This window comes from Nannospalax galili, unplaced genomic scaffold (assembly GCF_000622305.1).
Source record: "Nannospalax galili isolate Female #2095 unplaced genomic scaffold, S.galili_v1.0 scaffold18, whole genome shotgun sequence".
Lineage (NCBI taxonomy): Eukaryota > Metazoa > Chordata > Mammalia > Rodentia > Spalacidae > Nannospalax > Nannospalax galili.
The window spans coordinates 11,747,030-11,759,022 of record NW_008346548.1 but is presented as its reverse complement, the minus strand read 5'-3'; the positions used below and the strand labels follow the sequence as shown (position 1 = coordinate 11,759,022).

Below are 11,993 nucleotides of genomic sequence, written 5' to 3'. Positions count from 1 at the left end.
TCAAATTTAAGGCCTCTTGTTTGCACAGCAAGCACTTTACCCAATGCGCCAATTCTCCAGCCCTGGAATTTATTTTTTTTAAACCTAAACATATGGCTTTGTAGCTTTCTCCCTGTTGAGATCTGAATTTTAATTCTGTCATACAAGGCATGGCTATTAAATTAACAGATGAGGGGGCTAGAGAGAAGGCTCAGCGATTAAGAGCACTGGCTGCTCTTGCAAAGGATCCGGGATTGGTTCTCAGCACCCCCTTGGGGACTAACAACCATCCTTCACTCCAGTTCCAGGAGACCTGGTGTCCTCTTCTGGCACTGCATGCATGTGGTGCACTTATATACATGCAGGCAAAACACTCATACACATGAAATAAAAATAAATTTGAAATAAAAGTGACGGGAATGACTCAGTTGACCATAGTGACCCAAAGCATGCTGGGATTGGGAGGAATTTAGTGTCCTGTACACAGGACATGTCTGTCTTATCTGGTTTGGATGAAAGTGAGGAGGCATGAAACAGCCAGGCCTTGCTCAGCATGGACAGGAAATGGCTATGGGTGACGGAGATTAGCAAGAGTAATGCAGTGTCAGAAAGAGCTCCCACCATTCCAGGAGGTGCTGATCTTTAGAAGAAGAGCGTAACAGCAGGTAGAGAAGTAAGACATTCAGGCCTAAGGAGGTTCTTGAGAACTGAGCAGAATATCAGGACCTTCTTGCTATGTAGATTGAATTAACAAGAGCTTAAAGAGATAGAAACCAGACAGTGAAACCCCATGGGCTCATTCTGGGCTTATTGCATGCCAGGCATGGTTGGTTGTCTGTACCATTTTATCCAAGACTCATGTGCGGATTGACTCCATCTTTGAAAAATCAAAGTATGGTTGGGCTGATAGGTGCTTCTCAACCAAAGGACCCATCTCTTAAGATCTGAAGGGGAGGAAAAAAAAAAAAAAAAAAGAAAGGAAAATGGCAGGAAATCCTTTTACATCATTTAATGTTAAAAGTCAGTATACTGAAAACATTTACCTTTAAGGGAGATGAATACTAATATAAAGCTGGACAAGTTAAGGCATGAAGTCACTGGAAAGCCCCTACCTCCCATGACACACCGGGAAATGCCAGAGTCTTGAACAGGACACACTTTAGGTCTGGATAAGTGAGTAGGGCATGGCTAACTAGATTCTCTTCATCAAAGGTGGTGAAGAGTTGTAACACCTAAAGGTCATGCCTTTCCAGAATGAAGTGGGGATGTGCCTCACACAGAAGAGAAATCCTGTATCTTTCAGATACAGGAGAAGAGACTTATGACAAAAAGTCAAATATTTTCATGGATTTGAAATGAAAGAGAATTTTTTTCTGTATTTTTTCATTATTGTTGTTTTCTAGTTTTTCTTGGAGACAGGCCAAAGATTAAAGTGTAAAAGGATAGAGATTTTGATTCAATAATATAATGAAATTTTGTTTCTTCTTTCTTCTTCTACTCAACCCTGATTCTGGGCTCTGGAAATATTTTGGTAGAGGCTGGAAGACATCTAAGGTTGTCAAATCCTGGTTACCAACTTTTGCCTGCTCCTCAGGTGTACTCTTATGAAGAAACCTCCCAGTACATCCTGACTGGTCCAAGCACTGCCTATTCTGTGTTTCCATCAAACTAGGCACAGACTTACTACACTCATGCCCATGTGCTTCTCCCCAGCTTGCTCCTAATGGCAGAATTCTTGTATCCTAAGTGCATGGTTTTTGACACATACGTATCCACTAAATGTTTATTGAGCTGAATTTCTATGCAGGCAAATAGTCAACTGAGCAATCAGACTTTCTTATATAAAATAGAAAGGTCTATGCATTCAATCGGCTGAAAAGTTTAGGCCACCAGCTATAATCAGTTTTCCCTTCTCTGGGCAGAAGCTTCCTATTGGAATGACATTTCTTTCTAGGTACTGCCTGGACCCAATACATTCTAATATAAACCTGATAATTTAGAGTCGACTGTTTATTCCTTACTAGGTGTAACTGCTGAGACAACTTGTAAGTGCATTAAGCAAATTTTGTAATTAGATTTAAAAAGACTGTATATGTGATCCATATTTTCATGCAGTCCCTCATTTAGGTATCTTTTCTTGGTGTCATTTTGAGTACTCTTCCAGCATGTGTATGTCCACCATAAGGAATCTCCAAGACTATCCTCTGACAAGAGAAAAAGTCTCTCTAAAAATATGCATCTATATGTGTGCACACATACTATTAACACACATATTTTATCAGGCCAATGAAAAATCAATGTGACGTTTCCCCAGAATCTTACTAGTAGATTGGTACTGACATCTCAGTCTGCCCATGAGGCAGGTGGCTTTGTGTGGTTTAGGGTGGGAGAGTGTTCCTTAGAGAAGACAGGAGTCACAATTAAGAGACGCAGCTTGTGGCTCAATTGTTCATTGCTGTCAACATATTTCAAATTATTGCCCTTTTCATATTCTCCATTAAATGGATTTATCTATTATCTAGTTTAAGCTAAACTAACCCCACAACAGGACACATGGCTTAACAAGTTTCCTTCAAGAAACTGCATTTTGAAGATAATACAAATCATGAAAACAAAAGAGAACTTTGAACTTTCAGCCACATTATGGGCTAAAGCGACAATGGCAATTTTAATCTAAAAACTGGAAATTATAAAACTATTTGAAATCTGAAATCACAATACCTCAAGAAAAAGTTAAACCCCATCCATAAGGCATATGGAGATTTGAGATTATTGGCCAATGACAGAACTTTTTTATAACTTATAAACTAGTAATTATATGGGTTGCAAGTTCTAATATTTTATTGAGAGGGTACATAAATCAACAAGAGTTGGAGGATATGGGCTTATTCTTGCTTCTAAAATGCTTTTTATTTCTGGTTATTCTAATTGAAGAAAACATCAAGGATAAAACATCACCCATGCTCTTGACACCATGAAATACACATTATTAGCACTTGAAGTGTGCCTTCTGCCAACGACTAGTTTATATGAATGTCTTTCACAGAGGGAATCTGAACCTACAGGTAAATTTTATAGGACATCATGTTCCACTCTGGGTCATCCAAGGCAAGAAGTCCAAGAAAGTACATTAGGAATGCAGCCACAGTCCTGGTACTGAGCATCTGCCTAACAAATCTGGGATATGTTTCACTTTATATGCTGTGTGCTTTATGATCTCATTTCAGGTTTTAATGTGAAAGCCACATATGCCATTATTATTGAGTGAAAGGAGATGGGTGGCAAACTGTGCTATCCTAATGTTGAAGTTAATTGGCTCATCTCAGTCATCAGTGATATGGTTGAGGAGTCATGCTTAGATCCCACAAATAACAGGATAGCAGGCCTGCTCCAGTTTTTAGTAATCCCTAGGAATTTGGAGTATGTCCACTAAATGCCTTCCTTTAGGAAGCCATAAGTCCCTCAAGCACAGATGCTGTCCTGGCTTATGTCAGCACTGATGTGGCTCTTTTTGCAGAAACCACCCTCAGTCTCACACTCTGAAGATTCTCTAGGAGTTTGTTCTTCATCTCCACATTGAAGCATAGCTGGTATTTGAAACACTCTCATCACCCTTAAAAATAACTTCTGCCAATCTCACTTAAAGCAGAACTTTTCCACAGGTCTGGCAAAGTTTCCATTTCTATCTAAGATTAGATGCAGTATTTGCAACTCCCTCCAGTTTTTGGCCTCCTCCCAGATGGGGACAAGACCCCTTTGAAACCTGAATGTCATACTCTGCATCAGAAATGCAGAATCAAATCACTATTTTTTTATCTCTCCCATTTTATCAGTTTCTCACACTCTTTTCTGATACTTGCTCTACTGCATGCCAAGGTATCTAAATTACTGCTCAGTATTGGGGTGAAAAGGAGATTTTGTATATAGAATGGCTAAAGAATAAAAATCCTACAATTTAAATATTAAATTCTTCTACTGTAACATTTAAATACAGTCTAACTTCAATGTATTTGATTTACATTTATATTTCTTTAAAACGATATTTTCTACATATGCTTTGGATTATTTTTCAGAAGTAAACTGAAGTTCCCAGAATCACTGCAGGCAAAGAGACTGTGTAACGCCCCTAGCTGATACCAGAGTGTAGTTGATGTCCAAATGAAGCTAACCAACCCATTTTGGGACTAAACTAGCAATTCTGTCTTCCAAACCACAGCTTTCTAATCAAATAATTTTTAAACACTCAACTCCAATGGTTTTATTTTTCTTAACCATTTTTTGAAGTGGATGGAGAATGACCAGAGAGTAAAGTATACAACAGCCATATCACCACACCTGTTAACACATTTTCCTACTCCACAGAGATCAAAGGCAACCTCTTTATTTTTGTGAGTCTCATTCCTGATTACCAACAAATAATGACTTAGCCTCTTTCCCTTTCTTACATTTGTATCTATCATTATGAAGGTCACACTTGTCTTCTTCAATACTTGACAAAAAAATTTTTCCACAGGTATTTTAACTCTTCATTCAAAATGTTTTTCAATACTACTTAAAATTCCTAAGAGCAAATGTAAAAATCAGTGAAAATTTAAGTAAATCCACAAAAAGTCACAGAATCAGTTGGAAAGAGAATTAAGATCTAGATTTACAGGTTTATCTCTTCCTTTGTTCCAAAAGGCATCTTTTAGAAATTTTAAAAGTTTTCTTCTTCTCCTCCTTCTTCCTCCTCTCCTTCTCCTTCTTCTTCTTCTCCTCCTCCTTTTTCTTTCCTTCCTTTTTAAAAATTTTTTGCAATAAGGATTACATCCCAGGCCTTCATGTACTCAACTACGAATCTACTCCCCAACCCTACCTTTTAGAACATGAAATCCTAAAGTCAAATCTTACCAGGACTCCTATGGAGGCAGGTAGAGAGGGGTGTTCACAGAAAGAGAAACTTCAGCGAAGCAAGAGAAAGGAAGGTGATGACTTTTAACACTGGTTTCCTTTTACATTTTAGATCCTGAACATAAACTTTTCTGGGCTGTTGCTCCAGATTTTAAAAGGCAGCTACTGCCAAGACAATCCTCTGGTCCTGAGTTGGATTAGGACTGGGACATTGGAATTTTCAACATTTAAAAAAACCCAATAATTTCCTTCACAACTAGTTTCATGGAAGTTTCCACAAAAATAATTGAGAAGACTGGTTCCTAGAAACTTAGACGCTTCAATTCCAGTGAGATTTTTATAATGAAAAATACAGTTAGGAAGAAATGGGAGGTGGAGCTCAGCAGTGGTAGAGCACCTGACAAGCAAGTGTAAAATGCTGGCTTCCATCCCTACCACCACAAAAAATGACAAAGAGCAAAAAAAGTTAGGTAGAGAGCTGGGTCTTATCCCCCATCACACTGGTCAGGAGCAAAGAGAAAAGAGTGCCTTCAGGATAATCTTTTATCACCCTTAGAAGAACAAGTTCTCTAAGAATTGGATACTCTTCATGCACTAGAACCTCTATTGGCCTGGCTTTAGTTACTGCTTCAAAGCAGAAAGCAGTACAAGCTGGATACTACGTGAGACAGATATTATCAGTTCGCTTAGAAAGGTTGCATTAACATGCCACAATGTATGACTCTGATCTTCTAAAAGGGAACTGAGACATAGGTAGTAAACCAATAAGCAGCCTTAATGCAGGCTGCCTCTGCTTGAGTGCTAGGATCACAGTCATGCTTGCAGGTGAGAATCACTGAACTTGGCCCAAGACTGACTTTCTCTTGTTGGTTTGTAGCTGTTGCTGTTGTTTGTTTCTGAAGTGCTGGGAATTGAACTTAAGGCCTTATACATGCTAGGTAATTGCTCTACAACTAAGCTATACTCCCAGTCTGAGACTTAAAATTTTTTATCAATTCTTTGAGAACTTCATACAATACATTTTGATCATACTCACCCAATTCCTTGCTCTAACCAACTCCAGAGATTTAATTTATTAACCTACAGAGGTCCTACTGAGGAGACAGGTCCTTTGTCCTGTAGCTCCCGGATGTCTTCTGCTGTGTGTCTTCATCTAATGCCTGAACTGTGTGCATCAACTGAAGAGGCTGCTTAACTTTAACACTTCCATTCATGAAGTCAAGGAGCTCAATGACTCTCCTTTAGACCCCAACAGCCAACTTTGTAGTCTTTCAGGAACCAAGCAAGAATGCAGTGAATAGCAAAAAACCTTTCCAATGAAGAGGATCCATAGACAGAAAGCAAACAAAGGGTGCCTGCTTAGCAGTAGGAATAAGGGTAACTGGAAGGAATATACCCTAGTGGAATGTGAATTTCTTGAGTTCTAAACATATATCTTGATATACGATCACTCTGGTTCCCTCATGCTAGCACTCTACAGATGCAGCAGTACCCTTGGCTGGGAGGTGCTTACTTTGGCAACCCCATATCTCCCTCTCTTCTCCCTTCCTCCTGATCCCCCCTACCTCAATGGTGTACTGCTCAAAGATGCGCAGCTGCAGGAAGATATCCAGCTTGATCTTCCGCTCATGAAACAGCTCTTCCATTTGTACCTGAGCATCATCCAGCTGTTGCAGGACTGACTCAATATGGCTGATAGAACTACTGTGGGGTGTCTTGTTGTTGGATACAGCTGAGTCCCTGTGGCAGAGCAGGGGAAGAAATGAGGGAGAGGCCTTGCCATGTTAGAAGTGACAGAAGAGCAGGGTAGCCTTTCTCATCTGAGAAAGGTAGATGTGAATCAGGTGAGTCATTCAACCAACAAATTAATGAAATTGCTACTCTGAGCCCGACACTATGTCCCTTGTAAGGGAATTAAAGATGCACACATACATCCTCTTTTCAACTCACATCTTCATTTCCAAGGCTCACTGCTCTTCTACCCTCAAAGGGATAGAATGAAATAAGAGAATATTCTACACAATATAAAAAATTTTTAAAATAGAATGGCTCCGTACATATGTATAGTCTAAGATATATCTTTAACATATACATACATATATACATCACAACAGATATAGGTAGACAAAGGACTTTGAAAAACAAAACCACAAACCTGCCTATTCCTACTTCACAGGAATGTTAAAATATGATAACATCATGGATACAAAAATTATTCACCCACTTTTACAATGCAATGCTAACATTGTGGGCTGATGTTCTGAAACAGACTTCAGGGAAAGCATGGGATCTAGAGTCGTAAGCATGGTTTAAGCTCCCAATCTGACATATATAACCTGAGCCCCGGCTGCCTGTCTTGTAAAATGGATTTAACAATCTCTGCCCTGTTTACTTTATGGTTTGCTGTGACCAGAAACTTATGAACTGTGACCAGGAATGTGCTATATGAATCATTAATCCTGAAAGGGCACAAGGAAGTGTCAAGGGTTGACTCGGGCATAGTCAGCCTGGAAGAGCAAGGTCAAGTGAGAGGCTGGGACAACAAATAAGAGTTTCAGAGAGGATAGATTTGATTTGGGGTTTAAAGAAATATATGAACTAATCTAGACAGAAGGGAGGGGCTGCTCTTAGCAGTCTCTATACAAATTGTAGGGAGGAGTGACACATTGCAGAGGGGAACTAAGATATAAAGAGACCAACTTGCTCAGGGAAGTGGTGGTGAGACCTCCAAAGAGATGTAGGAAAACCATGGCGCTTACAAAGCTTAGATTCTTGCAGGGTCCTGAGTAAGCCACGGCCTTAAAACTTCAAGATGAAATGGCACATTTATAACCTTGGTTTCTTATGCAAGTTAGAGGTCACAGAAGAAGGGAGAAAGCATCTGTTTTGAATTCTCTCATTAGCAAGTGTTCTGAAGGCAGGTCCCTTTAGACTAAGCTTGTCTCCAAAGCAGCAGGACCTGAGTACACACTATCCATTCCTGAAGACATAACAAAGGCTCTTATTATGTCAAACAGATCTTCCTGTACCACTCGGACAGCTCCCAGCCCTATCTCCTCTCCTTGGTATATTTGGGCAGGAAATGGCACAGTTCCTACCTCCACTATTGCATGAATACCTCAATCATAAAAGGAACACACTGCATATAGTTAGAGCTGTCTGTTGTGCGCTTGCTGAACGTTTGCTATTGGGAGGATCCGGATGTTCCCTCAGATTCCTTCCTCAAACAGCTTCCAGAAGGAAGAGAATGTTTTCTGCCATGCTGTACAGGACTGTGCCAGTGTCACACTCAATAGGAATCACAGACAAGATGATATAACCACCTTAGGCACTCTAAGGAGGCATGTCAAAAGACCACAGAAGACACAGAGAAGGTATGGTCCTGAGGTACATGAGGTATCCTGCCAGGGTCCTTTTCTTTGACTGGCTCTGATGTCAGGGAAGAGAGTCTAGGCCAACAGTCAAATGGATGTTACTGGTGGCTCTTCAACACACATGTATGGCACTTGCTAAAATCCATGAAGCGTAAACTTGTGAAACAGGTGACACCCACATCACTGCCTTCACCATTACTGCCTTAAGCCCTTTGACACTGTATAAGACTAGCGGTTGTGAAGAGGATGTGGTATCTGTATAGGCCCAGCCATACAAAAAGTAAAGCCAGGCGGTTTGTGAAAAGTATTTGTAGAGATAACACAAAGTCATCACAAAATTCTACAACTGACAGAGCTCCTAGAGTGAGCCCCTTAATTACACAAACAAAGAAGCTGAGGCTCAGAAAGGGTAAGCAACAGCCCACTAGTTAGGCTTTCCTTTAGAAGTAAATGACAGTAGAGTTTTCTAGGTAGGCAGACAAAACTGTCATGCATTATATGTTCATGAAGATGAATTTGGGGGGAATGGCAAAGAGGCTGTCTTGTTAGTATGCAATAGGAGGATTCAGAACATCTCATGTGCATGTTTAGAATTGAAATGATTAATTTTCAATGGAAAAACATGCCAGGGCCTCCTAAAGGTAATTTCTCATTGTTTATTTAATTGGACAACTGGTATGGGGTGGGGGGAAGCTCTCTCCAATTGAAGTAATTCCCTCAGGCCCCAGGGCTGGCTTGGGATTTGTTGATGAGATTATTTCTGTCTATTGCTGGCAAAGGTCCCAGCGCTTGGTGATTTGGGGATAGGAACAAGTCCCTGAGGGTAGGCATCATTAGCACCATCAAATCCTATGATCACAGCACCTGGGCATGGGGCTGGTTGCTGAGGGCTTGGCCAAATCCTAGTGACACTATCTGATGAGCCAATGCCCTTGACAGAGACAGGAACTAGACACTGATGCTAGCAGAAAGCAAGCAAGAATGTGGACAATTCTAAACAAATATACAGCTTTCAATGGAATTTTCCTGTTTTACTCAGTTGTGTGTATTTTGACAAAGGAGGAATTTCATTATCTGGATGGTAAGGAATTGTGGGAAGGTCATAACTGCATAACAGGGAGCTGGATGAGGAGATTATACCTTCCCTACATCCTCAGGGAACCAAAGCAAAAATGACCAATGGGGTCCTGGAATTCAGAGTTGAGATGAAGATTGGATACTAATAACACTGTATTTAATGATGTGTATTCCTCTGCATGGCCACATATGTTATCGATCTTAATGAAAGTGTTATTATTTTTTACTGGTTGCTGACTATCATCTTAAGTGATAAATAATGCTCTGAAGCATAGAACTTTCCTTCTACTGCTTCAGTTCAAACTTAAATTTGGATGTGGTGCGGGCATTTGTATATCTTACAGACAAAGAAATGGAAGCTTACACAAGACCACAAAGCAGGCTAAGGCTGAGTCAAGACGGGAACAGAACTTATCTCATATCTAGCTGGAGGCATTTCCCCCTGGAAATCACTGCCCATGCTGACCTGGCCTCGTTGGGCTCCCCCAGGGAGGGAGGCGCTGACCTGAGCTGCTGGATAAGGTCTTCGCCTTCCTTGATGACGTTGAGTGTGGCATCTAGGGTGGCAGTCTGCTGCTGCTGGAACTGCTTGATCAGTTCCTGGACTGCATCCACAGAGTCGGCACAGACATCCTCCAGCATCTCCTTCTGTAGGTCTTCCATCCATGTCCACAACTGTAGGGGAGAGAGTAGAGATTCTACTCAGGGCTCATGATAGAGGCCAGCACTGGGGCAAGGGCAAGAAAGTCAGACTGGACTCATCTCCTGGACCACTTGGTGTCAAGTCAGATTGTCCTCATCAGTACCCATATGGACCAGTCTCTTTCTATACTAATATTCACTATCTTGACAAGTTTACTTTATTAGTGCTGATATCCAGTGTTATAGGGAAATCTGCAAGTCTCTTAAAGCAAATAGATTCCTCACCTTTGAAAGAACAGGAAGAACAGGAGATGGGAATGAACAGATACTTTATCTCTCAGAAAGGGAGGACTCAGCACACTTCTGGGCATCTAGATACTGATATCTAGAAAATTTATCATGATACTGCAGATGTGCAAAAAACATGATGCCCAATAAAAGCCAAATGAAGATAAAGCATAATCTATGGTATGCTAAACGATTTTATTCCTTTCAAGAGTGCTAGGTTGCTTAGAAAGTTAAATAGTAAAGATAAGATGGTGATAAAATTACCTGTCACAAGACTTTAAAGAAGCTCAGTCTAGCATTTTGAACAGAATAAACACTGAAAGTAATAAAGGTTGCATGGGATTACTGAAAACTCATTCACTGGTAGCTCTTTACCTAGTGAAAACGGGTGTCTCAGCTGTTTCCAGACCTTCTCTTCGGGATCTAATGGAGCTGTATTATGCCCCCTCTTGCTCTCCACTTGACTACATGATTTCTGCTTTGTGTTTTCAGCCTCTTAGAACACGCATGGTTATGACCTAAAATAACTATACCCAAAAGAGTTGGCCTAATTTGATAATCTCTAGAATCTTGATCGAGTAGAGTGGAGTGGTTAGAGAACTCTTCAGTAGCTTAACAATGAAGGCAGGAAGGGTCAGCCCAAAGCTGTGACACTGCCTATATAACAGGGAGCCCAAGAAAAGGGCATCCAAGAGAAGCAGGAAGGGGATGGCTAGGAAAACAGACAGTAGAAGGTTGTAAACACAGTGAGGTTTATGGATGAGTAATTCAGAAAGAAGTAAGTTTATGTCATCATTTCTTCCTGCTGATTGGCTGTTCTATTGTACACTGGCAGCCATGGGACTAGTACAAGTCATTGACTCATACTAGTTGAAATGATGTTGAAAGGAGCACCATTTCCACAGGGCAAACTGCTCCTTTCCTCATTTTTGAAGAGATTGTTTTTCTTGGACACCAGCTTTAAATTGCTTTATTCTTGAGATCATCATCCCTTTTGAAGAATAATTTAGTTTTGATTCTGGGAAAGGCAAGTAGACAAACATATGGATACATTTGGGGTGTGTCTGTTTGGTTCATGTACACACACGTGCATGCACATGCATGTACCCTAGTGAGAAGTAAATGATTTCACAAGGAGAGAAACAAATAGAGGTGGATTTTAAATAAAGCTATTTAATTAAGAGCTGATGTTGGTGACTCTGGTCATACTCCTTGACACATTCTTATTGCAAAAAAATATCTAAAAACTAATGATTTTGAAAGTGCAGGGACCACACCATTTCCATGGAAACAAAACAAGGAAAGAGAATTCTGCCTGGACAGTCTCTGCAGAGCAGATGACCCATACTACAAAGCCTTGTCTCAGAATGTGGGTAAAGATACTTCTGCCTGTACCTTCCCCAGGTCTCAAGACCAGCAAACTAACATCTGCCCGCCCTGACTCCTGATAAAAAGGCGATATTAAAAGATTAGAACAATCTGTGCTAATAACTGAGGCTCTGGATGCATAAGAAGGTCTGAAGTATGTTCTTATCACTCTTTATCAAGTAGTTCTTCTCTTTAAGTATTAAAACATGATTTTGAGGGGTTGGGGGTATTTCTCAGAGAGATAAGTGCTTGCTAATTATGTACAAGGCATATTAATTAGGACTATTTGTAAATATATGTTGAAAGCAGAAATGCATATTTTTTTTTGTATTTTTGTCCTCTTCCAGACTTACTTTATTACTTTCCCTCCCTCCC

General features: G+C 40.3%; 1 protein-coding gene across 25 annotated transcripts in view; it reads right to left on the bottom strand.

Annotated features, from left to right (window-relative positions):
• Kalrn (kalirin RhoGEF kinase) overlaps positions 1-11,993 on the bottom strand; it is a 700,573-nt gene that overhangs the window by 313,562 nt on the left and 375,018 nt on the right. For 19 of the 25 annotated variants that reach the window (XM_017800540.2, XM_029568193.1, XM_029568189.1 and 16 more), the window contains exons 12-13: positions 9,787-9,995; positions 6,435-6,609 (exon numbers count right to left, since the gene is read on the bottom strand). In XM_017800540.2, coding sequence (XP_017656029.1) covers positions 6,435-6,609; positions 9,787-9,995 — 384 coding nt within the window. The remainder of the gene's footprint in view (positions 1-6,434; positions 6,610-9,786; positions 9,996-11,993) is intronic. The other 6 variants (XM_029568192.1, XM_029568194.1, XM_029568204.1 and 3 more) reach the window with 1 other exon arrangement.